Here is a 26,854-nt window from a genome sequence, read left to right on the forward strand (position 1 = left end):
CATCCCAGGGCAACATGTGAAGATCCTTGCTTTAGAACCAGCCCCCTCACCTCACCGACAAACAGTTGAGGCACAAAAGATGCATTGTCCCACGTCACACAGGTCTCATCATCCGCTTAGTGCCAGAGTCGGAACGTGAACCTGTTTCTCCAAAGATTGTGTTCTTTCATCTCTTTGCTGCTCCTTTTTCTCTTGATGCACTTTTATTATAGAATTATGGTATTTCAGGGGCTGGGATTGCTCAGCGGTAGAGCGCTCGCCTAACACGTGCAAGGCCCTGGGTTTGATCCTCAGCACCACGTAAAAATAAATAAATAAAATAAAGATATTGTGCCCAGTGTAGTTCTTTTTTTCCCCATGAAGTTAATTTTACCTATTGTTCAAATGCCCTTCATATTCTAAACTATGTCCTTCTTAGAACTTGAAGTCTTGAAAGATATTATTCGCTATTTGTTTTATATTTCTGAAATAATAAATCAACTCTTTCATTCTAGTATGTGTATTCACTTTATCTTTTAGGCATTTTTTTTACATCAATGTGTTTAAATTAAAATCAGTGTTAGTCCTCTGATTTTTCTCACTTCTTTGTTTATCTAAGTAAATAATAGAATTCTTTCCCAGGTATTTAGATGGTTAGTGTGGGATTTGTCTTGATTAGCTCTGTTTTCTGTGGAAGTGCTTTTATATACTTTATTATTTTGTTTTATTGTGGTGGAAAAGTCCAGAATGTAAGTCCTGTGTTTGAATAGAGTTTTTACCTGGGACACTTAGAAAGCTAAGGATGTGGTGAAAATCAAGATGAGCACAGAGGAGGATGGACAGCTTGGGGCAGAAAGACACGCCAGCCCAGAAGAGTAAGATGCGCATTAATAACAACAGAATTCTTCTCTGGACACCAGCAAACCAATAGAAAGGTGTGACAGTACTCGAGTGACTCGAGACAAGTGTGGGCTGAAATGTGAAGGAGGCAGAAGCTAGGCACAGGGGTTTTAAGAGCTGTGGATGTGATGAAAGAACAAGAGACCACAGGATAAGTCTGAGTGGCAGGGACGGTCTCATCAGATCGTCCTGCTAGAGGTGCCTCCTGAAGCTTGCTCAGCAGCTCACGCTGTTGGGCTCTTGTGTTTCAGCTGCCCTCTTGACGAGCTGCCTTTATGAATTAGGGAGCTCTTTGCTTCAAAGGGTTAGATAGACACTGCTGTCCTATTTTTTCGTCCTGCTTGTGTTCCTATTAACTTCTCTTCAGCCAAACAATAAAAAATTAAGCCTTGCTCTTCTGCCAGTAGCTACCTCCCTAAGTGGATTGGCAGATGCAGTCTGCAGGTGACTACTACTACTTCTACTACTACTTTTTTTTTTAATTTTATTTTTTTAGTTGTAGATGGACACAATACCTTTATTTTCTTTATTTTTATTTTTTTATTTTTAATATGGTGCTGAGGATTGAACCCAGTGCCTCACTCTTGTGAGGCAAGTGTTCTACCACTGAGCTACAACCCTAGCCCCTGCACACGACTTCTTATCCCCCAGGTGGGAAAGAAGAAAGGACCTTGGGGAGGTCCTTTAAGTCCCCATCAGGATACATTCGCTGACTGAGTTCACTGAGTCACTGAATGGCGAGACTTGGATTCTGTTGCAGGTGAGTGTTTCCTTTTTAAACTCCATTGAGTAGCACCTGTGCGCTGCACTGCCTTCCTGTTTGTTGGCTGCATTTGCCTCCTGCATGGGCTTGCTAGCACAGTGCAGACCTGTGTTTCAGACCTGTTCTCCCAAGGTGCTCTGTGAAGTAAACTACCTTGTGGAGAAGAGCCCTCAGCGTGTGATTGCTGTTTCCTCAGGGACAGTAGCAGTGTAGTGAGGTAGATGCCAGGTGCATGCAGAAGGAAGCAGCGTTTGCTACAGAACACAATGGTTGCAGTTTTTCCTTTTCCTTGCCATTTTATGTTTTTGCTCCTTAGCTGCTGTGTTGAAGATACTCGTGTTCATTTTTTGATAAGGTGCTAAAGCCCCTGGAACTTTCCAGGGAGTCACTGTATAAGGGACAGCCCACTCTATCCTCCCTGTCTAGTAGAAATACTTAAGAGTCAGCCTGTTTTCTGTAGCAATGTATTTGTTTCTATTTTTGAAAACAGATTTCAGTAGTGACTATGTAAATAGATCGGGAAATGACATTGCATGACAGGTGTCTCTAACTTCTCTGGGAGCAGCAACTTGTGGAAGCATTTAAGTTTTCTTAAATACAGAAGTAGACATCTATATAAAGTAGTATGGACTGCCTCTCTATAAGTTTAATGAACAAGGAGAATAAGGAAGAGGAGATACATTGTTGAAAGGTTTTGAAAATAAAATAGTACATTTCTGTTGATTTGGATATCTGTTTTGTAAGATCCTTGTCTGATTTTTCAACATATTGAACTCATATTAATCTGAGCAATACTATTAAATAGTTAATTTACTGATCATTGTGTCATCTTATAATTCTGTCCTTTACTAGAGCTAGAGAAAGATACCTGGGTTCCTCTGCAAATATTTAGACCCTGTTTAGTGGTGAAAGTTTAAGAATTCATTTGTGGTAAACCTTTTCTTCCTAAAAAAAATCTCATTAAATAAGGCCCATACCACAAATAGCTATGTCAAATTGCTATAAATGTGTCTGGTGAAAGGCTTTTTTTTTTGTTTGGTTTTTGTTTCTTTCTATTAACAAGTTAATTGTAACATGTTCAGACTAGTAGTTCATTTTGGAAATTTTGCATTTTTCTTTGTTAATTATTATGAAAGACCAGTAGAGTAAAATGTACTTGCTAAAAGTCAGAGAAACCTCATTGTAAATAGGTAGCATGATATTTATGCTACATTCACAGTAGCAATAGTTATTTTTTAACCTTTGACTTTCCCAAAAGATGGTTTGCCTTATTTGTTTTACTTCTTGCTTCAGTAGGTAAACGTGGAACCTGCCTTGACAATAGGAGGTAATTTGCCATTGCACAGAAGAAAACTTCACTCTAGTCTAGGAAGAAGAGGTGCTGTAGCTCCAGTCAGAGTGCTCTTTGAGGGAAGGATGAATCGTAGCAATAAAAGGAATTTAGAATCTGCCCTCCTTAATATTTCACCAATAAAATCAACATTATAAATCACTATAAATCCTATGTGTCCTCTTCATCATAATCAATAAGCTGGCTTGAGTAGTCAAATATATGTTGTTTTCTTTTTTTTTTTTTCCTGGGTAGAATCTTTTATTTCATTGCTTGAGAGTGTTGTTTTCAAATATATTTTGGTTACATTTGAGGTCCATGAATAAGTCTATTAAATTTTGAAGAAAAACAAACACATCCTGAAGCCTTATGCAGCAGAAACATCTGTGTCCTGAATGCTGCCAACTTTTGAGAAAAGTTAATCTAAGTGAACATTTTTTGTTGATTTGGTCTGCAGCTTTCCTTTTCTCTGGGAGAAGAGGTCAAGTGGGGCTCAAATGAAGCAAGAACAGTTTGCTGGAGAGGTTCACAGGTCTCTCTGGAGACCTGATCCTCTTCCAATCTCAATGTGTTGTTCTTTAACCCAACAAGGCCCAAAATTGTTATATATTATACTGAGCTTAAATATCTATTGTTGCTGTGACAATTATGAAAATGATTGGATTATAAACTTTTTGAGAGCAAGGACAGTCTTCAACTTGTTTAATTTTGTGTTTTCCCCAAAGCTAGCAGTACTAGTTGTGATAAGCATGGATTGTTGTTTGTGTTTTGAGGCTCTTATTTATTTAAAGGGAGCTTATAATCAGAGGAGTTTCCTGTAGATGCTGACATTTCAGCATCTGCCACAGAGGGTAGTTCAGAGTAATTGCCTGGGTTGATGGTGGAGCTGTGGGATATTGGGCAGAAACATTCTTGTTAAGCATGAACAGCTGTGAGCCCTATTAGACACTGACCCAAAACAAGAGCTTGGCAAAGGTAACAGCAAGTGTCCTAATGAAATTCTAGTATCCTGGAAGCCACCCACCCCCCTACCCTTTGTGAAATTTGTTATGGATTTAGTTATCAGTTATGATACTTAATTCTTCCTCTTTTTTTTTTTTTTTCCTTAGTGACTTCAAGTTAGATTTCAAGCCAGTCATCCTAAATTAGGGCAGTTTTTCTCAACTTGAGAATATATTGTTCCCCTGAGAACTCTGATCTGAAAAATTTGGTTAATACAGAGATGCCTGAATTAGGGGGGTGGATCTATGGATTAGATCCCTTCTATGGCTTTAGAACCAGATAAAAATTGGTTCCAGTACTGGTCCTACCATATAATCTTGAACACATTGATTATCCTCTTTCATTTTCATTTCCTTATTTGTGAAATAGAAATCCCACCATGAGTAGCAGCAGGAATTCAGATGTGTGTCTGAAGGGCCTGACTGAGCACAGATGCACTGCTCATGCTCCACAGATGCAGACATTACTTCCAGCTCTCCCCAGGGTTCTCCAAGTGACGAAATATATGCAGATAACACAACTCTCTTCACTGTTACCTTCATAGGATTCTTCATATTCTTTTATTGTATTCATCTTTGATTATATCAAATGAAATAACTAGACTAAGTCATAATGTTTTTAAATGTTTTACATGATTTTGATTGTAAATTATTGTCAAGTATGATTTGATCCGAAAATCATCATATATTACACTGAGCTTAAGTATCTATTGTTGCTGTGACAATTATGAAAATTATTGGACAAAAACTTCTTTTTTATTTTATTTTTTTGTAGTTGTAGATGGACAGAATACCTTTATTTTATTTGTTTATTTTTATGTGATATTGAGGATTGAACCCAGTGCCTCATGCATGCTAGGCAAATGCTCTACCAGTGAGCCCCAGCCCCAGCTTCAGGACTGTAAACTTCTTGAGGGCAATGACAGTCTTCAACTTGTTTTATTTTGTGTTTTCTCCAAAGCTAGCAGTGCTAGGTGTGATAAGCATAGATTTTTGTTTGTGTTTTGAGGCTCATATTTATTTAAATGGAGCTTATAATCATAGGAGTTTCCTGGAGATGCTGAAGTTTCAGGAGCTGTTTTTCTGATAAGAGATGTGAGAATTTTGGCAAGTCTGTGAAGAAGGACATTCCAGGAAGGGGACCTGGGAGAAGAGCTCAAGGCAGGGGCTCAAATGAAGCAAGAACAGTTTGCTGGAGAGATGGGCTGGAGTGGTTCACTGGGTAAAAGAATGAGGAAGTCTATAATTGTGGGCTTTGCATTTATTTTATTTTGAAGTATGATAAAATCTGCTACATGACTTAAAAGTGTGATCCAAGTGAATCAGGAAGACACATGAGCCACTGGGTTCGATCCTCAGCACCACAAAAATAAATAAATAAAGATATTGTGTTCATCTACAACTAAAAAATATTTTTAAAAAAACCAGTAACATGGGGGGGGGGGCTGAGGTTGTGGCCCAGCGGTAGAGTACTTGCCTAGCATGTGTGAAGCCCTGGGTTCAATCCTCAGCACCATATGAAAATAAATAATTAAAATAAAAGGTATTGTGTCCAACTACAACCAAAAAAATAAATATTAAAAAAAAAAAAAAGGTAACGGGGGCTAGGATTTTAGCTTAATGGTAGCACACTTCCCTAGCATGTATGAGGCACTGGGTTCGATTCTTAGCACTGCATATAAATGAGTAAAATAAAGGTCCATCAACAACTAAAAATATATATAAATAAATAAAATTTTTTAAAAGTATCATAGGTATCTAGATTCTAGTCAAAATAGCTGGCTATAAAATAATGTAATGAGATTAAATGTATTAACTACATGGTTACCCCCTATGAAAAGCATTATTGTGGGGAGTACAAAAAAGAAGTAATCACAAAAATGAAAGCATTGGGGCATAATAAAATCTGTTTCTATGTTACACTAACAGTAATAAACAGACCAAAAATCTGCCAAGAATGCCCAAGTACACGGCTGGCAGACAGCTGTCCAGGTGAGAGTGAATTGCAGGACAGTAACCCATCTCTACAACTAAAAATATGCTCTGGTGGAAAGAGCAAGCTAATGTGCAAACCATTTAAAATGTGAAGGGCAGGGGTAACAGCTGAAATCCCCTGGCCTCCTACAGAAGAGGTTCTGTCCACGGGCCTCAGGAGAAGGGCTAGCTCTGACAGGTGCCCAAGATCTCGCCCCAACCCCAGGCTTCAGAGTGGGCTTTGTGCATTTATTCCTTTGCCCATTTTCATGTAGAAGTCTTGCTTAAACAACATTGATAACATACGTTCACATTCTTGGTTAGAGTCTTATGCAGACAGTGCTTGCCCCTGGATCTAAATCAACTCAGAAAGCCAAAGCAAGTCACAACACTTGCTATTGGTCCTGTGCCCAGTGTTAAGCTTGCATTTCTTTTTAAGTCAGCAGTCTGACTGATATAATAGTTAACTTGTTCATTAAATGAATATATGCTGTTAGACTGAGATTAAGAACCTAGAAAATCTTTGAAGTTATGATTAGATTTTAAAGTCATCCTAATAAACTGGAAACATGTTTTTGAAGGAAACAATTTATTCTGGCTTATCTAGTTTTCCTTGGGGCAGCCTGGCAATAATTAAAAATGAGAGCTCAAACAAGTTTATTTGAATGTGAATAGGCATTTATAATACAGTATTTTAATGGTGTGATGGGGAAAAAATAAATCACCAAAAACTATACTCTATGACTGTTATTGTTTTACCTTTCTATGGAAAGGTTACAAGAATTATTATTGTGCTGCCAATTTTAATTTATAAACTTAAGTAAACAGCCTTAAGGTTTTTCCCGAAGTGACTCTATTATCATGACTGACAACACACTCTGGAGCCTCACTGCCTTGGTTCGATACTAGTTATTCCATAATTTGGCCTTGTGACCACAAGAACATTACTTCTCTCCATGCCTCAGTTTCTCCATCTGTAAAATAAGAATAATGGTTTCTACCTTTTGGGGTTGTTAAATGAGTGAATTCCTGAGAAATAGTCACACTGAGTCTGACACATATTAAATGTTCAGTAAATATTGCTGTTGTTACTAAAGACACACTCCACTGCTGATTCTATTACTAAGTCACAGATGGTAGAATAGAAGAAAAAAAATGACATATATCAAGTAGTTGACACTCATAGAGTTAAATAGAGAGGAATACACTGTCTGCGATTCGAGGGCTGGGGGAGGCCTACTCTAGCTGGAAACACTGTGGACACATCTACCAAATACAACAGCTAATAATGTCAGGGTTCCATTCATTGAGAACAGTCTCACCAAAGTGAAATATAACAGAAAAATGACACTCTGTACTCTCTACACTACTGTATATTCCACACATGGTGTGACTCATGATCAACAAATATTACTGAGTACCTACACCATGACTCATACCATGAATGCTGTGTACTTAATATATAACAGTTTTTTTAAAAAATCACATAAATGTTTACAGTCTAAGAGAATAGATAATCCAGAATGATCCGAGGTGTTTTCTTTACCTCCTTTCCTGAGGGATGGTGGTGGGAGGATGCTTGGAGGTTGTACACCTTGGGATCTACTCAGACTGTTTTACTGGGCTTCTTCAGGTATTGAACTCGTACAGCACCATCTCACATGTGTGAGTGTGCATGCACGTCTGTGTTTTGTATTACACTTTCACTTTGCTTTTTTTTTTTTTTTTTTTTTTTGTCTTTTAGTATAATTTTATTTAAGTTAATATTTATAAGATTGTAACGTCAGTCAATGGAATTATGAGGCTTTTGATGAACCCACCATTTGAATTGGGGTATAGATAAAATTTGGAGATTTATATCAAACTTAACAAGCAGTGTCTTTATATATTTATCGGAAGTTCTCTTAATCAACTAGCTGTTAAACAATTCTGTTGATTAGTCAACCCTGTAAAATAAACAGATACTCATGAGCTTTAGAATGCATATGGCCAGGAGTAAGCTACTCTCTCATATACTCATGTAATTCTGTTTTCACTGTTTGAGTTATAACTTACCAGGATCAGTTTTCTTTAATTCTAATTCTATTTGTATCAATTACACTTGTATTATAATTATTGCAATTTAATTAAATAATATGTGAACTAATAAAGTATGAGTATGAAAAGAAAGCTCTTTCTATGAAAACTTTAATTGAAGGCTTTGGAAAACTCACTAAAGGTGAGTTGTTAAAAACAAGTTCTTCTGAAATATGAATTCTTAGAATAGGTCCACAGAGGGTACCCTGGAGAACCCTGCATGAACCTCTTGAATTGTATTAAATATACACCATGAAGTAAGCATTATGTCATCTCTAGTGCATATCAAATGTTACATATCCTCTCTTCACATTGCAAAATCTTATATTACCCTCCTAATTTAGCTTTTTTTTTAAATTTTTTATTGTTGGTTGTTCAAAACATTACAAATTTCTTGATAACAATATAGGTTCACTTTACAAAACTTGACTCAGTGTCGTTATAGGTTATTTATTTATTTTTTTCTGTTTTCCCCTGTACTTTGTAAATTTTTTTTCTTACATTAAGCACCTTTCTCTCTGGGGAAAAAAAAAGTTGGAAAATCAGGCAAGTATAGGAAAAGTATAAGCAAACAGGAGAAATTGCTCACAGTTCCACTTAACATTTTGGCCTATTCCCTTGGTTTATGCTTCTTATATTACTCAGCTGAGACCATGCTGTGTGTATGTATGAATAGTTGTGTCTTATGTTATAGGGCTGCTGTGAAGACACATGGTGTACTTACAGCTCTAAAGAGTGTCTGAAAGGTAGATACCAATATTCAGTAATTGTTAGCTGTTCCCTAATTATCTTGCCCTTTTTTCTCATACATGCTGGGAAAGATCCACCGCTGAACTACACCCTCAGCCCTTGGCCTCCTTTTTTTTTTAACCTCCTTCAGGCTAAGCTCTTTTCCAAGAAATTAAGAACTCTTCACAGCATTATTTTTCAATAACAGCAAAATACCCTATGATTATGGACATACCATTGTTTTCTTTTCCTTTCCCCATGGTGAATATTTTGTCTGCTTCCAAATTATCATAAATACTACTTCTCTGATTATTTGTTAAAGTAAATCTATTTATATTTCTGATTAATTCCTTGGAATAAATTCCTAGAAGAATTCCTGATTCAAAAGTGTTTGAACACTATTTAAGGTCTTGATGGATGTATTGCCAAATTGGCTCGACGTTTTATTTTCACTCTTGACTACTAGTAAAGTAAATGAAGGACGTAAGTCAAAATCCTCTCCAGTGCTAAAGATTTCCTTTTTAAAAAATCATTATTTCTATAAGGGAATGTTTGGTAATATTTAATATGAATCTCTTTTGAGTTATTTGTGTTACCTCTTTTTAAAGATATATATCCATTTTATATAGTTGTTTGATTAAAATACTAATTGTTTTCTTATAAATCTGTGTGAATTCCTTACTATATCATGATTATTTCTTTTCTGAATTTTTCTTATCTAAGTTTTCATTTTTTAAATTTTGATCCCCAGAAATTAGCACAGTACTAACGACTTCATAGAAACACAGCAATTAAAAAATGAATCAAATATACACTTGCATATAATCTGTCCTGGAAGATTTTTAGCTACCTCTTTTTTTTTTTTAAACCCCAGTATTGGGGACTGAACTCAGGGCCTCACATGTACTCAGCAAGTGGTCTACCAACCCTTTGTTCTGGAAGATCTTTAAAGGCACAAGTTATTTATCATCTAGTCTTAGATTCGAATTTTAAAACCTTAAGAGAGATTTTGTGGAAAATTTTATTTAGAATTATTGTATATTCCAGAACATCCACCAGAATGAATTTCAATAGTGTAGTCCTAAGAGAGTGCCTTCGTCTCTTTGATGTTGTTATATAACAGAATATCTGAGACTGTGTAATGCATCAAAAATAAAAGTGTGTTTGTTTTAGGGTTCTGGAGGCAGGGAAGTCAGAGCACAGTGCCAGCCGCTGGCAAAGGCCCTCGAGTGTCATCCCCCGGTGGAAGGTGCAAGCACCAGTGCAAGAGTGGGGCCCACCCTCTTGTCAACCCACTCCCACCATGCTAACCCACTCCTGCCGTGATGGCATTAATCACTGCTTGAGGGGACCTCCTCTTCAGACACCTTGATGGCAGTTAAATTTTAACATGAATTTTAGAGGAGACATAAACGTAGCAGAGAACTACATGAAAATGGTTTGTGCCAGTAAACTAAATTTTCACTTTATAGGAGAGAGGGGTCTTCCCAATAACTGGAAGCTTTGTATCTGTTATCTAAGTCACCTTCCCAAACCTATCCTGTCCCACCTAGAAACAATAAATAAAGATGTGCCTCTCTAGTGTTCATAGTACTCAAAGAATTGGTAGCATTTAAGATACTCTAATATTTTCAAATTGACGTTTCACCTAGTTTTCATTCTCCTATTTCCATCTGCTTTCTAGACATCCAGTTACCTGTGTTTGTCAGTGGCACTAGAGAGTCTACAGTTTCACAGCTAAAATCCTGTTCACCCTTACCTTCCTGCTTATTCTGTGTCCACTACCTAGTTCAGATATTGATACCTCTACCTCCCCCGCAGCCAGGTAAAAATTCCATTATTCTTCACTCCCTAACCCTGTATTCTTATGCAGTCACCATGTCTTATGTCTGTCTGACTCCAGCAATATCTTTCCTTTTGTCTCTACCCCATTTCACTACCACTGTCCACCCTCATAAGCCCTAGTCTGGACATTTGCCATAAGACCTTACCTGGTCTCATAGCTTCCGTTCCCTCCTCCTTCCAAATCCACCCTACTTAATGATTTTTAGTTGGAAGTGCTTTAGAAAGAGTGCCCTTGCCTCTAAAGCTTCCGACCTGCTAAACTGAGGGTAGAGTTTGGGCATCTTGCTTTATAAAACGCTTCCCAGATGATTTTTGTGCATAACCCTAATAAAAACCAGTATCCCACAACTCCTATAATTATATTTTTAAAAACTCAACTATAATCATATCATTCTTTAGATTAAAAACATTCAATTCTTCCCCCTCGCCCTCTAATATAAAGTCTAGCTGTCTTAGCTCATGAGAGAACAAGCCTGGCTATCACCACCTTTCCAGGTGCATTTTCACTTACCCCCTTCAGGCCCTTTGAGTCTTATCGAGTGAGTTAGACCCAGTGTGCCGTGCACTTTTGCATTTCTGTGCCTTTTTACATACCATTTCCATCTCGGGTCACTTAGCTTTTTTCTGCATCTGGAAAACTCCCCATTACTTCACCTCTGGGGACCTTCCCTGACTCCCCCTCATTTCTCCAGGCAGCATGTGCCCGGCTCATTGGACATGAAAACGTTTCAACTATGTCTTCATGAAGATTTCTTTTCTTTTAAGCCTGAAATCGTTTTTGGTGTATTACGTCTTCTAAGAATGCATTGGAGCTACTGGCTTTCCCTGTAAACTGTGGCTCTTCAGGATTCTGCCTGTGCTTGCTCCGCTGCACTCACTCTTGGGCATTGTAATTATTTGTTTGCAGATCTGTCTCCATATCTGTATAGTTAGGTCACTGAGATAAAGGTCTTTCTTATCTTGCACAGGCTTTCAGGAGGTGTGTTTCTTATCCTTTGACTAAGAAGCAAGCACTTTACCAACTGAGCTATATCCCCAGCCCCTCTCCAAGCCTTTTAAAAGCCACCTCTTGTGACTAGTGAGTTACTTACCACCTTCTACCTATTCACCCATCTGCTTTTATGCCCCATTTTTTTAAAAACAAAACATATCTTTTTAACAAAGAAGGAGCCTCCCAAACTATGGTAGACTTTTTGTAGTGTGGAATTCATAGATGGAACTTGTTACTGTCGAAAAGTAACACTAAAGGAGGACATGGACCAGCTAGTGATGTGTTCGGAGTATTCAGCTGGGTTTTAGTATTAAAGATCAAAAAACCCATCTGATTTTGCTAATTCTACTGTCTTATAAGTTTCCATAACTTATATTATTAATGGCTATTTCATTATATATTCTTTTTTTTCTTTTTGGTATCAGGGATTGAACACAGGGCACTTTACCACCGAGCCACATCCCCAGCCCTATTTTACATTTTATTTAGAGACAGGGTCTTTCCGAGTTACCTGGCTAAGTTACTGAGGCTGGCTTTGAATTCACAATCCTTCTGCCTCAGCCTCCTGAGCTGCTTGGGATTATAGGCATGCATGTGCCCAGCTCATTGGACATGAAGATGTTTTCAACTATGTCTTCATGAAGATTTTTTTTCTTTTAAGCCTGAAATCCTTTTCGGTGTATTGCATCTTCTAAGAATGCATTGGAGCTGTTGGTTTTTCCTGTAAACTGTGGCTCTGGAGAAGATACTATACTAAAGACCTTGATGTTTGCAAAGGCCACTTCCATTTTGGTTTGCAAACACAAACTTATCTCTAGCAAAACATATTAGAAATCAAGAAAGGTTATGCCGCGTGAAGGAAGTTCTGCTGAGTTTACAGAATACAATGTAATCATTACTGCCTAGTATTGAATATTAGAGAAGAGGCTTCTCTGTGTGTTAAAATGATAGTTGAACATTATATTTGCTGAGATGGAGGTGATTATAAAGACTTGTAACATCAGATGAAACAGAATGCTACAAATCATAAAATTTTATCATGTGGATCCATGTTAAAGGAATTTAAAAAAATTCTATTGTCATATTTCTCTGAGGATATCAGAAAGGAAACTGAATACAGTAGTGTCCATAATATTGAAATGATGTGGATAACTGTGTTAGTTCTGAAAGCAACATGAGAGTGTCCGGTCCTTTTTTAGGAAATGGATTGCTAATAATAATGTACTAAAGAAGCAAAGCCATTCTATTTCAAGACCAGAAAATTTCTAGTGCCCTTAAGCGTGAAAAGCTGTTCTGCTGAATTTGTTACTTCATAGGAATTTTCTCCTTGATTCAGCTGGACAATTGATTTAAAAGAACCAGAGGCAAAATTAGAAATTTAGAACTAAAAGTAAGCTAATCTCTGTTTTCTCTTCCATCATTAGTCAACCTAAAACAATTGATGTGTTGATTATAACTCACAACATAAATAGGCTTGAAAGTTTGGGTATCTGTCTGAATGACGGGTAGTCAAATAGTTGGGAATTGAACTCTAGCCAGGAAGGCATATTTCTGTTCTGAATGTCTTACTTAGGAACTTGTCACCCAAGGGAAGCAATGTAGAACAATAAGCATGGTACTGTGGCTTAAAAATCAAGAGACCTCAATCTGTTCTCTGCAAATTGCTTTCCATTTTGGATCCTCTCTGTTAAATGGGATGTCATTTTTTTAAAAGTCTCCCTACCCAGAAATGTAATTTTTTTTAGAAAATAGGAGTGCATGGTAGATGGAGAGAGAGAAACTCCTCTTTATACCTTGAGTTCCTTGGCTCTCCCTGAAGTATTTCCCTGAGTCTTTATTTGAATGTAGTAGAAAACATGCAAAACAATAGGTGACATCCTTTATTTTATTTTATTTAAAATATTTATTTACTATGTATCTTTAGTTTTAGGTGAATACATCAGTTTGCTTTTATGTGGTGCTGAGGATTGAACCCAGTGCCTCATGCATGCTAGGCGAGCGCACTACCACTGAGCCACCACCCCAGCCCCAGCTGACATCCTTTAACACTCACTAGCCATTGCTAAGTATAGCCTCCAAGCGCAGTATACTAATCAGCACGTCTCTCAAAAGTAAGGAGAAATCAGCACCTACATAAGAGGACTTTTTGGCTTTACTTTCCTGTTTTGAGGGACTAGTCTTTCTGTGAAGTACTTCGTTCAGTTTAGGAGTGAAACTGACAGATTTCCCAAGAAGAAAGTAGTTGTCATGTTCCAGATGCAAGACAGAAACCTTTTGTAGCTGTGCCCCTAGAGAGGGAGAAGCATTGGAGTGGCCTGAAGTTTACGATGACAGACTCTTTTTGATAAGTCTGGATTCATTCACTCTGCACTTTCACAAGAGGAAGGAATGGGATTTGAGTATAGAAATCCAACCCCGGAAGACAAATTATAAAAATGCTTGCTTTTACCTTTAAATTTGAGTAGGTTACAAAAGACAGCATTCTAATTGAAGGATAGGTATAAAATTTGGATTATTAAGATTCTAGTACAGGATTAATAAAACTTTGCTTCAGAGTCTTATTTTTAAATTTTGTGTTTAACCACTTAATTGTTTACGTAATAGAGTTTGCAAACTAAGTGTGAGGGAGAACAGTGAGCTGTAAACAAATCTCAAGAAAAGTCCATGCCTCGATGTCGAGAACTTTGTGATACACTTGCCAAACACTTGGCAGTCCTCTACATAACATGTAGAGAAATTAATCAAAATTAAGTAGCAGACTTCACATCCTTGTGCACTAAAACCACAAGCAAAACCCACTGAGGTTCCACTGGTTGTGGTGGTGGTATAATTTGTTGTTCCCCTGGTACTTTGTAGCCCTACAGCCCTATGGCCTTGCAAGAGAGAACCCCTTCTTGATGGATTTATGTAGGCTGGAGGTCTCTCTTTCCATGGTGCCACTGTGCCTGTCAGCAGGGATAATTGGTTCCTTTGCCCTTGTCATTCTTGTTTCTCTAGTTGTGTTGGTAACTATTAACATAAACCTAAATGTGTTTTCTTTCAGCCCTCCTCGCCCTCTGACCAATATGAATGACACCATGGTTAGCCACATGTCCTCTGGAGTGCCCACCCCTACCAAGAGGTATGTGTGTCTTGTGCCTAAGAGTTGGGAACAGTCCCCTGCCACTGATTTGCAACGGCCCCCTTGGAAACAAGGCATTCCACAGGGCAGAGAGGACAGCTTTCTATCTCCCCCTTTGAGTGTCTTTTAGTATTATTTCTGCTTTCATCTTCCTCTTTTTCCCCTAATGACTCACACATACAGCAATTGAAGTTCGCTCTGAGTAGTGCCTCAGGTGGAAACTTCATTGTGACAAGCAGCAAACACTGTGTCAGAGCAAATTAGGCACATTTGAGATCTTTTATTAACACTAAACAGTATTTTAATAATCACAAGTGTCAAAATTTTGCATTTGATATAAGTGTCAAAGATCATCCCTGCTTCTGATAGACTATGTAAATTGAACTACAACCTTATAAAATGTTTTCATAAGTCATTCTGTATATGATTCATAAACATTTAAGTTGAAAAGCCTAAATCCTTCTCTCTCAGTTACACAATTCTCTAAAGAATTCACTTTAGAGTCCTTCAAGGAACAAGTACTCTGTACTCTTTTCTCCCTTTTAAAATTTCCTCTTCTCTGAAATTCTCTTAGAACCTAGAAGAACTGTATAAAACAGCATGCTTTCTACTTAATTTAAGCTTTTCCATGACCAGAGCAATGCAGAAACTCCCTCAAGGGCACACCATTAAAGAATTCTCTCTAATAGTTATCACTCAATAAGAAAAAGCCACAAAGACATCCCAGCCCACCTAGCATGTCTTTACTGGAAGAAAACAATTTGTACCATATGCGCTATTTGCTTTGGATTAATTCAGCTGCAGAAATGTCACTAATTAATAATATTTTGACTTAATTTATAATACTTAAAGCCAATGGCGTTTGTTCCTATTGGCTAAAACTTCTAGAGCAACATTTCTCAAACCCACCTGATGAGAAGACTTTCCCCAGGGCACTTGTTTAAAATATGCATTTTTGGGACTACATCAGACCCCATAGATCAGAACCTCAAAGGACAGCATCCTGAGCAGTTTCATTTTTAACAAACATTCCAGGTGTTTCTCTCCTTCAAGCAGGTTAGGGAAATGACCTTAGAAGGCAGCAAGAGACCAATGTGTAGACTACCCTGGAAGAGAGGATTTAGGGACTGAATAAATCAGAGGAACTTTGATATAGCTATATCTTTGTAGAGACTCAGGACCCTGACCAGGTAAGAGTCCCTGCGTACAGCCCCACTGGGACATTCCTAGCAGGGCAGCAACCAGTCTCCCCCTCCGCAGAGCCACGTGGTGCTGTACACTGGGTCCCAGACTTTGGAGCCAGACTGCCTTGAGTTTGGATCCTAGCTCTCTCCTGATGTGAACATGTTTTTTAGCTTCAATTTTTCTAAATCTGTGACATGGGGGTACTCTTTATCTATAAGAGTTTATCCTCTGTATTCCTTGGCTCTCCCTGAAATATTTATTTCTACTTATGGATTCTTGTAAAGATTTAATATATTGTCTTTATTGGAAATAAACTGAAAGGAAAGAACCAGCAAGTAGAAGATGAGAATGACATATGGATGATGCCCCCTCAAGGAGGAACAGGAAACGTGTGGAAGAATACAGAGCAGTCAGACTGCCCCCACTACCTGCCTACCACCTCATTTTTATTTCTGTCAAGGGTTAAAAAATGCTTTCCGTTCTGTTTGTTCAGCGTGTGGAGATGTTTTGTTTTGACATATATTATCCTAGAAGGGTAACAGGTAAATATCAGAACATCAATTCCGGGTAGTCACCAGTTGCTAGAAATTTTAGGTTAGGGCAGATGTTATCATTTGAACTTTTTTTCTTCAATGTGTACTTCACATGAAAAAGCCATTTTTAAAGGCAAGAAGATGCCATAGTGTGAATGCAGTTCCTGAACTGTGTACGTGACTGAGCAAAGAGACGATTATACTGTGATGGTATTAATGGCCTTCTGACTGGGAGTTGTGGTAGGGTTATCAGTTTATCTAAAAAATAAGTAGAATGATAAAAACTGCAGTCTGCTAGCTTTTTAGATAGAGAGGAGCAGAGATATTAGAGAAACTGAGAAATGAGGCAAATGAGACTGTTTTAGTCAAAAACTAACCATCCGTGAACTCAGCCACTGATCTTCTTACCTGTGAAGTGGGGGAAATAGAATTTGGTTGAAAAGCAGGAATTAATGAGGGTTTCAGGAAAAAATGGCTTGTTTGAATTTTTGAGAATCTCTCCAAGTCAATATAGGAATTGTTGTTTCTCTTTTTTGTTGTTGTTTGGTTTTGTTTTTTAAGACAGAAAAGTGGCGTAGTTGAAAATTAACACATCATCTATGGAATGGCAGGGTCCTCAGTGTTGGCAGATTCCCAAGGCCCGTCTGGGCTTGGGCAGACTGCCAGTTTTCAGCTGTTTGGGGGTTTGGATTAGATTTCACCTCCACTCAAGCATTTAAGGTAAACTTTCCACCAATTCAAACTCCAATTAGTACAAACAGAACACTTGAATATTTCCAAGCCCATACTTAAAAATCCAAGTTTGAAAAACTAAAGTTGATAGAAGTATAGAAACAGAGAGTTTCTTCCTCATTGCACTGAGTAGAGTTTGGGGTCCTGAGCGAGAGCAGGTCCCATCCATAGGGACTCCAGTAGAGCAGGGTGGAAGAAACAGATCTGGGAGAAATCACTCCATGGTGTTGCCATGTTCACTGCAGAGGCTGTGGGGTGGTGGGAGTGAAGGCAGGCTGTGGAGATTCTGGCCCAGGGGGCTGAGGAAGAGGGAGAGATAATGTTCTGGGTTCCTTCCTGGCTTGGGTTGAGGTACCTTTGGTCATGCACAGGAGGAAGATTTGGGCAGGAAGACAACCAGGTTATGTGGAGCTAGAGATGCTGTGGAAGACCAGAGCACAAGTTCTTATCATTCAGATTCTTCCAGCTTCCTCACAGTCTCACCTCTCCTAATCTGGCAGAACCACTGAATTCCAGTTAAATAGAATTAAAAACTCATTTCCTCTGTCACATTAGTCATATTTTAAGTGTTCAGTAGCCACATGGGGCCAGTGGCAACTGTACTGGTTTTAGCACAAGACATGGAAACATGGGTAGCATGGAGATGCTGTTTCAAAGTTCTACAGAAAAGAAGAGCCACTGGAAAGTTTTAATAAGAATAATAACATCACCAGATGGCATTTCAGAAAAGTCCCTCTGGTTGCAAAGAATTGAGTGAATTGGTGGTGACATGGGAGCATCCAGACTTAGATCTGACAAATGACCGATAGAACGTCCCTCCCTACACAAACACTCACAGATTTTCTCCTGCCCCCTCCAGCACACTGTCTTCCTCTCATATCCACATTCCCTATCTCTGTTTCTCTAATACATCCCTGAACACACATTTGCTTTTTGCAGTTTCTCATATGCTACAGAGGCTTTTAATTAATTTCCTCTTAAGGAGCTGGCTCAGTGCCACTTCCAGGTGGTAGTGGTGTGCCATGGCCTGATGCATATGAAGAACATCTCTGTCACAGAGCTGAAATCCCTGTGGTGATCCCACTTAGTTAAACTTACTATGTTTAACCAGAGACATTTTTCACTTCTTTTAGTATCAAACCATTAAAATATTGCAGCTTGCTCTAGCTAGTGAAGCAAACACGCAATGCAAATCAGTCCAGTGGTGCAGTTCCTTCTTTCTCATGGATCCCATGTTCTCTGTCCCCACATTTCTTTGCAACCCGAGGGACTTTTCTGAAATGCAAGTTTGGTGATATCCTTAATTGAATCTTCTTGGAGGCTCTTCTTTTCTGTAGCACTTTGTCATGGCATCTCCATGCTACCCATGTTTCTCCATATTTTATGCATTACTAGTACAGCAGACACTAGCCATGTGTGGCTGTTGAGCACTTGAAATGTGACCAGTGTGATGGAGGAAATGTATTTAATTTTATTTATTTATTTATTTATTTATAATTTTTTAGTTGTTGATGGACCTTTATTTTTTATTTATTTGTATGCAGTGCTGAGAATCGAACCCTGTGTCTCACACATGCTAGGCAAGTGCTCTGCCACTGAGCCATAACTCCAGCCCCTTAATTTTGTTTAATTGGAATTAAGTGGAATTTAAGCAGCTGCATGTGGCTGGTGGCAATGCAGAAAAACGGAATGTGGAGGGAGAAAGAATCAGATATTTTTTCTTTTATTATGATTTTTATTTAATAAAGGTTTTTGATGCATTTAGTATTGGAAAAGAGGTAATCTGACAAATTCAGCTAACATCATCACTTCAGCATTCCATGGGTAAAAGTGAACAGTGTTGAACAAGTCTCAGCTCCAACAACCACTCCCTCCTCTCTGTAATCTGGTGGAGCCAGAGAATTGTGCGCATAGTTGAGCTTATTTCTTTTACGGTTCTCACTGGACACGGCATTTTTTTCTCTTGAGCTTGTAATACAGCAAGGGCCCAGAGGCAGTGAGTGAGCTGTTAGTAGGATGTCTTTCCCCCACTCCTTTGTCCTCTCTCTAGGTTGCGGTCCTTTGAGGACAGATAATCTAGAAAAGGAACAACCTTGCATCTTGTAAATCCATCTCTCCACACTAATGCCTTGATATTGTGTTCATTTTAGTGACAGAGAAGGAAAGTAACTGATTTGCTCCCAGAATTATTTATGGTGTGCTGCATGATGACATGTAGAGAAGAATGACATTTTTGCCTTATAGATCTGAGAGTCTCAGACTTTGGAAGCCAGTTACTATGCTTACTGCACATTAATAATTGTGCTTATGCATATTACTGTATTGATTTAACAGGACGTAGCTTGGCACAATGATCCAAAGCTGTCATCTTCTACAAGAACTCCTACCCTGTGCATCCCTACCCTATACTCACTTCTAAAAGGGCTCTTTTGTTGACGTCAGTGAGTCATGGATATTGAGATTTTAACTAGAATTTTTCTGGATGTCTTTCCATTCCTTTGGTGAACCCCACCACAAGTTTCTCCCAGTGTAACAACAGTACTGACATTTCTCAAAATACCAGGGCTTTTCCAGAGCCAGAGAATTATCTTGTGATTTACTGTTGGATTCAGTGGGCTTTCCACTTTGATCATGGAGGACTCTGCGTTCATCATATACCATTTCTGATAGACTTCTAGGAGGTCTCTTCTTGAAGGTGTTTAACCAAATGGTCGTTTGTCCTCCTAGCTTACATTTTAGCAGAAAAGGAAAACAATGACACTCCAATTGAATTCTAGATTGGAAGAACCTAAACTTTTTTGTTATACCCTAAATTCCAGTGTGTTGTGAATTTTTGGTCCCCTTCTTCCTTGGTTTAGGACCTCAGGCTCCATCATTAATTCCTGTAGCTGTACCATCTATGGAATGCTGATGTTCTCAGGACTCTGTCTTGGGCCATCTTGGACTCCCATTTTAGTGGTCTTGCATTTTATCTCCAACCCAAATCAATTCATTCTCAGTTCAGTTCAATCTCAAATTCTGGTTGGAGAACTATTTATCAAATTGCTGCCTGACATTTCCAGGTAGATGTTTCACAGACACCAACAACTTAACACGTGTAAACCTGGGCCTACAGTACCTAGTCCTCCTCCACTCTTCCAACTCAGGAAGTGGCAGCACCATCCCCTTCACACTGAAGCGAGAAATTTGGGAATCTTCTGTCTCCTCACCTCACCTCTGCTTCCACCACAACCAGCCAGACACTACTACAGACTTTTTTTTTTTCATCTGTTTTGAGTTATAATTTGTATGCAATAAAATTCACCAATTAAGAATACAACTTGATGAGTTTTGACCAAGGCCTATAATTCATTCAGTCACTATGGCCTTTCCTTCCTGAATCTCTTTAATTCAACCATTTCTCTCTCTGCCGTGGTATAAGCCACCAAGAGCCACCTCACACCTAGACACTGCAGCGTCTACTCACAGAACTTCCTGTCTTTTCTTTCACCTTGCTCCAGTCCGCATTTTACACTCAGAGAGTCATTCTTCAACAGCAGTGTCCCAGCGTGTCACCTGCTTACACTCAGGGGCCTCTGGTGTTGTAGCCTAGAGCAGTCTTATTAGGTTAGGAGTACCGCAGAGTCGGTCCTGGGCTGGGTTCACTAGGGAGAAGGGTGTGCCAATTCTAGAGCTTCTCTTCTGGATTACATCACCTTGGAAGAGTATAGCTGTCATCATTTCCTCACCAACATTACGATGAGTCCCTGGTACCAACTAAAACTCATCCAAGACATTGAAGGACTCTAGAACCAATTGGGAATCAAAGTCAGCACTGATGTGGCTTGGGGCCTTGTCCCAAATTCAGGATTATATGACAAAGATTCCTGAATTCTACCCAGATATTGGTGTGATACAGAGGTGATTGCCTGGCCTCAGAATACTTTCCAGCTACCCTGTGGTCTGCACTACAGAAGTAGTTGGCAAACTGCAGCCTACAGGTGGCAGCCTATTTTTGTAAATAAAGCTTTATTGGAATAAAACTATGTTCACTTGTTTACATACAGTTTATAGCTGTTTTCCCTACAATGGCAGTTGAATATTTGCAACAGAAATCCTATGACCTACAAAGCCTTAAATATTTGCTCCCTGGCTCTTTTAGAAAAACAAGCATTTTGCCTCTTCTTGGAGTTAGAATAGGATATTAGAAAGATGAGATGTAGCTCTCAATTGTTCTCAATAGACTCATAGATTTTCACAGCCCATAAATGATATTTTAGAAATCAGAATGTTGTAGTTCATTATTGGCCTCAACATAGAAAACAATGAGATCTATTATAGCAGGTTTAGTAAGACTTTGCATCTGTTTCATTAGTAGTAGCATCTCTTTCTGAGTTTTGAGGTAGCAAAAATCAAAGGAACAAATTCTTGCCCCTTTAAAATCTGTAATATCAGATATGGAGATGAGTCCCCATCACTTCACTTCAGCGTGCCCAGGGGCCTGGTAATGGGGAGTATGAGTGTGGCCGAGAGAGTTCCTGAGAAACTTAAGAGGAGAACAGAGAGCAGTTGGTAACTAGTAATTGGGGGAAGAACCGCTTCCACTGAGGAAGATGGCATTAGTGAATGACTGTCCAAGCAAGGCCCTGCCTCTGCATCCAGAGCCTTCAGATGATGCTGTTTAGCCTTCTTTGGAGGTCAGATCCCTAAATGTCTGACGCTTTGAAGCAGTAGTTGCTAAAATTACTCTCACTGAATAGAAATTAAAGAGTTGGAAAACATTATTTTCTTAAATTCTTTTATAACAATACTTTGTAATAATCCTGATTCTGTACTTTCAATATGTAACAAATGAAAAAATTGAGGTACCATGAGAAAAATCTCACTCACCTTTACCTGTCAATTTAATTCAGACTTCTGCCTCAAATAGCTTATTACCAGGCACAGCCAGGAAGCACTCTCTGCACTCCGTGCTCACAGCTGCCCAGCCAGCAACTTAGCTGCCGCATGACAGGTTTAGGAGATCTCCTGCTCTCTGTGCCCCCCCTGCATCTCTTGATTCATTGTCCACTCCATTTTCACCTTTGATAAAGAAAACCTGGTGCAGCATGAATGATCATGGGTTCAAAGGTCAAGTAGGCCTAGGTTTCAGGGTCGAACTTTGTCACCTGTTATGTGAGCTTCATATATGTAATCGCCTCCTTCAGGGTAGTAGTTAATTAATAAATCACTACTTTGCCATTAGTAGTAATGGCAAAGTAGTAATGACAAAGTAGCAATTTATTAATTCAGCAGATTTATGATGAGCACTTCGTATGGGCCAGGCACTATTGTAGGAGGTGATGATCCGTCCCTGCTTTCATGTATCTTCCATCCTAGAGTAGAAGACAAAAATAGTAAATTCATGATATAATAAAGGGTCGTGATAAATACTTTGCAGAAAAATGGGGCATAAATGGGTTGGAGAGTTTTAGATTTCAAGTTTGATGTCCAGGAAAGGAGTCTGAAGAGGTGGCATTTGACCAGGAAACTGAATGTTGTGAGGAAAAGGAGAGCCATGAAGGACCCCAGAAGGCACGCTCAGACTGAGGGAGCAGGAGGAGTGAAGGCCCATGGAGAGCAAGCCTGGCCTTTTCCTGGGGTAGCAGAAGGGCTCTGTGACCAAGAGGGATCAACAGTCGGAAGCCAGTTCCCTGAGGTGGCTAGGGGCCCGACCATGAAGGAGACGTGATCTGATTTTTTAAAAATATTTTTAATAAACCTTATTTTTAAATAGTTTTAGATTTCAAGAAAAGTTGCAATATGCCCATCACTGTGTTTAATATTGACAGCTTGGTCCAAGTCACTTCTAAGAAAGTGACAGAAACTCCAGACTTTAGTCATAATTCACTAGTTTTTTCACTGATGTCCTTTTTCTGTCCCAGGGTACCACATTGTGTTCAGTCATCATGTCTTCTTGGTCTCTCTCCTCTGATCTGTAACAATTTTTTAATGTTTGTTTTTTATGACCTTGACAGTTTTTTAAAAGTATGTTTTAGTTCTTTTTAGAGATACATGACAATACAGTGTATGTTGACATGTTATACATACATGGAATATAACTTATTCTAATTAGTATCCCAGTCTTGTGGTTGTACATGATGTAGAGTTTCACTGTGGTGTATTCATGTATGTACATAGGAAAGGTTTTCCCGGTTCATTCTACTGTCTTTCCTATTCCTATCTCCCTCCCTTCCCTTTATTCCCCTTTGTCTAATCCACTGAACTTCTTTGGGGATGGGGGGAGTAACAGATATTGTACTCAGGAACACTTGACCACTGACCAACATACCCAGTCCTATTTTGTATTTTATTTAGATACAGGGTCTCACTGAGTTGCTTAGGACCTCGCTAAACTGCTGAGGCTGGCTTTGAACTCACTGTCCTCCTGTCTCAGCCGCCTGAGCCACTGGGATTATAGGTATATACCACCATGCCTGGCTAATCCACTTAACTTCTGTCACCCACCCCCACTTGATGTATGTTAGCATCTGCATATCAGAGAGAACATTTGACCTTTGGTGTTTGGGGATTAGCTTATTTCACTTAGCACGATAATCTCTAGACCACCCATTTACTAGCAAATGTCATAAAGTCATTCTTTTTTCATGACTGAGTAATATTTCATTGTGTATATATACATGTCTATCTATATCATATATACACAATGGAATATTAGTCAAAAAACATATTACATTTTATTTATCCAATTATCTGTTGAAGTACACCCAGGTTGGTTCCGTAACTTAGCTATTGTGAATTGAGCTGATTTTAACTTCTTTGGGTATGTACCAAGGAGTGGGATAACTGGGTCAAATGGTGGTTCCATTCCAAGTTTTCTGATGAACCTCCATACTGCTTTCCAGAGTGGTTGTACCAGTTTGCAGTCTCAACAGCAATCTATGACTGTACTTTTTCCCTTGCTTTCTCGCTAGCACTTATTGTTACTAGTATTCTTGATAATTGCCATTCTGGCGGGAGTGAAGTGAAATCTCAGCATAGTTTTAATTTGCATTTCTCTAATTGCTAGAGATGTTGAACATCATTTTTTCAAATATTTGCTGACCATTCATATTTCTTCTGTGAAGTGCAGGTGCAGTTCCTTTGCCCATTTATTGGTTGGGTTATTGGGGGGGGGCAGTTGGTGTCAAGTTTTTTGAGTTCTTTATGTATTCTGGAGATTAACGCTCTGTCTAAGGTGCAGGTGGCAAAGATGTTCTCCCATGCTATAGGCTCTTTCTTCACATTCTTGATTGTTCCCTTTGCTGTGAAGAAGTTAGTTTGATGCCGTTCCATTTATTGATTCTTGATTTTACTTGTGCTTTAGGAGTCTTGTTGAAGAAGTCGGTTCCTAAGCCGACATGATGGAGAGTTGGGCCTACATTTTCCTCTAGGAGGTGCAGAGGATCTTGACAGTTTCGAGGAGTCCTGGTCAGATATTTTGTAGAAGGTTTTTCATGGTTTTCTCATGGTTAGATTGGGGTTGGGTTTCAGGGAAGAATATCACAGGAATGAGGTGCCCTTCTCTTGTCAGAGGGCCATACCATCGACAGACTCCACCGGTGGTGGTCGTCCGTTCACCTGCCCAAGTAGGTGTCTGTATGTTTTTTTAATTCCTTTCCTACTTTGTTCCTTGGAAGCAGGTCACCCAGCACAGACCCACACAAGGTCAGGAGTTGGGGGAAGTGTCTACGTCCTCTGTATCTCCCATTCATGTGTTTATTCGGTCTTTTATTTATTTCAGTTTAGACTCTTGGAAACTTATTTTCTACTTTGGATTATAATCCAATGCCATCATTTTATTGCTGAAATTGTTCTGGGGCTCTGACCACTGGGACTTCTTCAAGCCAGATCCTGTGTCCCTTTGATACCTTTTCTTTTCTTTAGAACCTCCTCACTTTCTGGCATACAACATGCTCTTGCTTTTCTTATACAGTCCTACCCCCACCTTAGAATGAGACATTTCTCTACAGAACCTGGTTCCTTTTATTAGAGAATGACATTAGAAATCAGTGTCGGTATACATAGGCATCCAAAGTCCTTTATCCACTTGTGTCTACATCACGCCATCCGTGAGTTAAACCAAGGAGTCTGTTGCTAGTTCTGTTTTGCATGTTTCCCTCTAGCTTTTCTCCCTTGATTATGTGCAGTTTTCCTCTCCAGTGGTGAGAAACCTGATTCCTTTCATCCAACAGCCATTTCCAGTCCCAGAAACATGTGTAGCAGTTTCAGAATTATTAGTTAGATTCCTCAATTTCTTAAACAGATTTATTGAGATGTAATTCATATACTGTATAATTCATCCATTCAGAATATAAAGTTCGGTGGTTTTAGTATATGCAGTTGTACAATCATCATCACAGTCAATTTTAGAAAAATTTTCATCACCCGGAAGTGATTTATTACGAAAAGATCACTCAGTGCAGTGCAAAAAATCAGCTGCTGAGGAAAAGAGTGGCAAAAGAAAGACCAGACAAGAAGCTGTTGGAACCAGGCATGGTGGCCCATTCCTATAATGCCAGCTACACAGAAGGCCGACACAGGAGGATTACAAATTCAAGGCCAACCTGGGCAACTTAGACCCTGTTTAAAAAATAAAAAGGGGTGGAAGTGTAGCTGAGAGGTAGAGCCCCTGCTTAGCAGGCACAAGGCCCTGGGTTCAATCCTCAGCATTGGAAAAAAAAAAGAGGCTGTTGACCTTGGCTAAATAAGGCATGGTGAAAAACTGTGCCATGTGTCATGACGGCAGGGGAGCTGGTGAGAAAACAGCCAGCAGAACTTGCAGTAGATGGCATGTGGTGTGAGAGGAAGAGAGAATTAGGGAATCTCCATTTTTGGCTTGATGGCTGGGTAAACATGATGCTCCTTATTTAAACTGGTACATGTGGGAATAGCAGGTGAGAAAGTAAGATGGGAAAATGGAGAATTCTGTTTTGAATGTTAGGTTCGAGATGACTATTAGGCAGCTGAGGAAGCCATCAAAAATATGATTCTGGAGCTCAGGAAAGAGGTCAGGGCTGAAAATGTAAAATTAAGAGACCCTGTCTCAAAAGATGTTATAATAATACATTTCTTGTAAGATTGTCCTGAGATTAGGAAAAAAAGCACATATAAAAGCATCTGATAGATCTCAGGTACCTTGTTGACAGTGACTACAGATGTATTCCAGATGCTTTGTCAACATTATTTTACTTAATCCTCCCGACACTCTATAAACATTACAGGAGGTAGACTTTATGTAATTTTCCTGTTTTACAGATGAGGGGACTGAAGCATGGAAAGGTTATTGTCCAAGTCCTCATAGCAGACAAGCATCTGTGTGGATTAGAACCCAAAGCCCACACTCTCTCGTGCTTTTCTACACTGCTCCCACTTGGTGCAGAGTACCGTTATGGTGGCTCCACACCCAACCTCCAGCATGCTTTACTGCTTCTGACCTTGTCCACACATTGTTTGCCTTTCATCCCTGTTTTCCCCACACAAATCCCTGCCTCTTTTTTAACTGTTCCCACAAATGTGCCTTTTGGCTGTGCTGAGCTGGGCTCAGTGGCACACACCTGTAATCCCAGCAGCTCTGGAGGATCACTAGTTTGAGACTAGGCTGGACAACTTGGCTAAACCTTGTCTCACAATAAAAATTAAGGGCTGGGGGTGTGGCCCAGCGGTAGAGCACTTGC

The 26,854-nt window shown here is 39.2% G+C and overlaps 1 protein-coding gene across 20 annotated transcripts in view; it reads left to right on the plus strand.

Annotated features, from left to right (window-relative positions):
- Dtnb (dystrobrevin beta) overlaps positions 1 to 26,854 on the plus strand; it is a 203,403-nt gene that overhangs the window by 116,356 nt on the left and 60,193 nt on the right. For all 20 annotated transcript variants that reach the window (XM_048804701.1, XM_048804709.1, XM_048804704.1 and 17 more), the window contains one exon: positions 14,632 to 14,709. In XM_048804701.1, the coding sequence (XP_048660658.1) occupies positions 14,632 to 14,709 (78 nt within the window). The remainder of the gene's footprint in view (positions 1 to 14,631; positions 14,710 to 26,854) is intronic.

Source organism: Marmota marmota, unplaced genomic scaffold (genome assembly GCF_001458135.2).
Source record: "Marmota marmota marmota unplaced genomic scaffold, marMar, whole genome shotgun sequence".
Taxonomy (NCBI): Eukaryota; Metazoa; Chordata; class Mammalia; order Rodentia; family Sciuridae; genus Marmota; species Marmota marmota.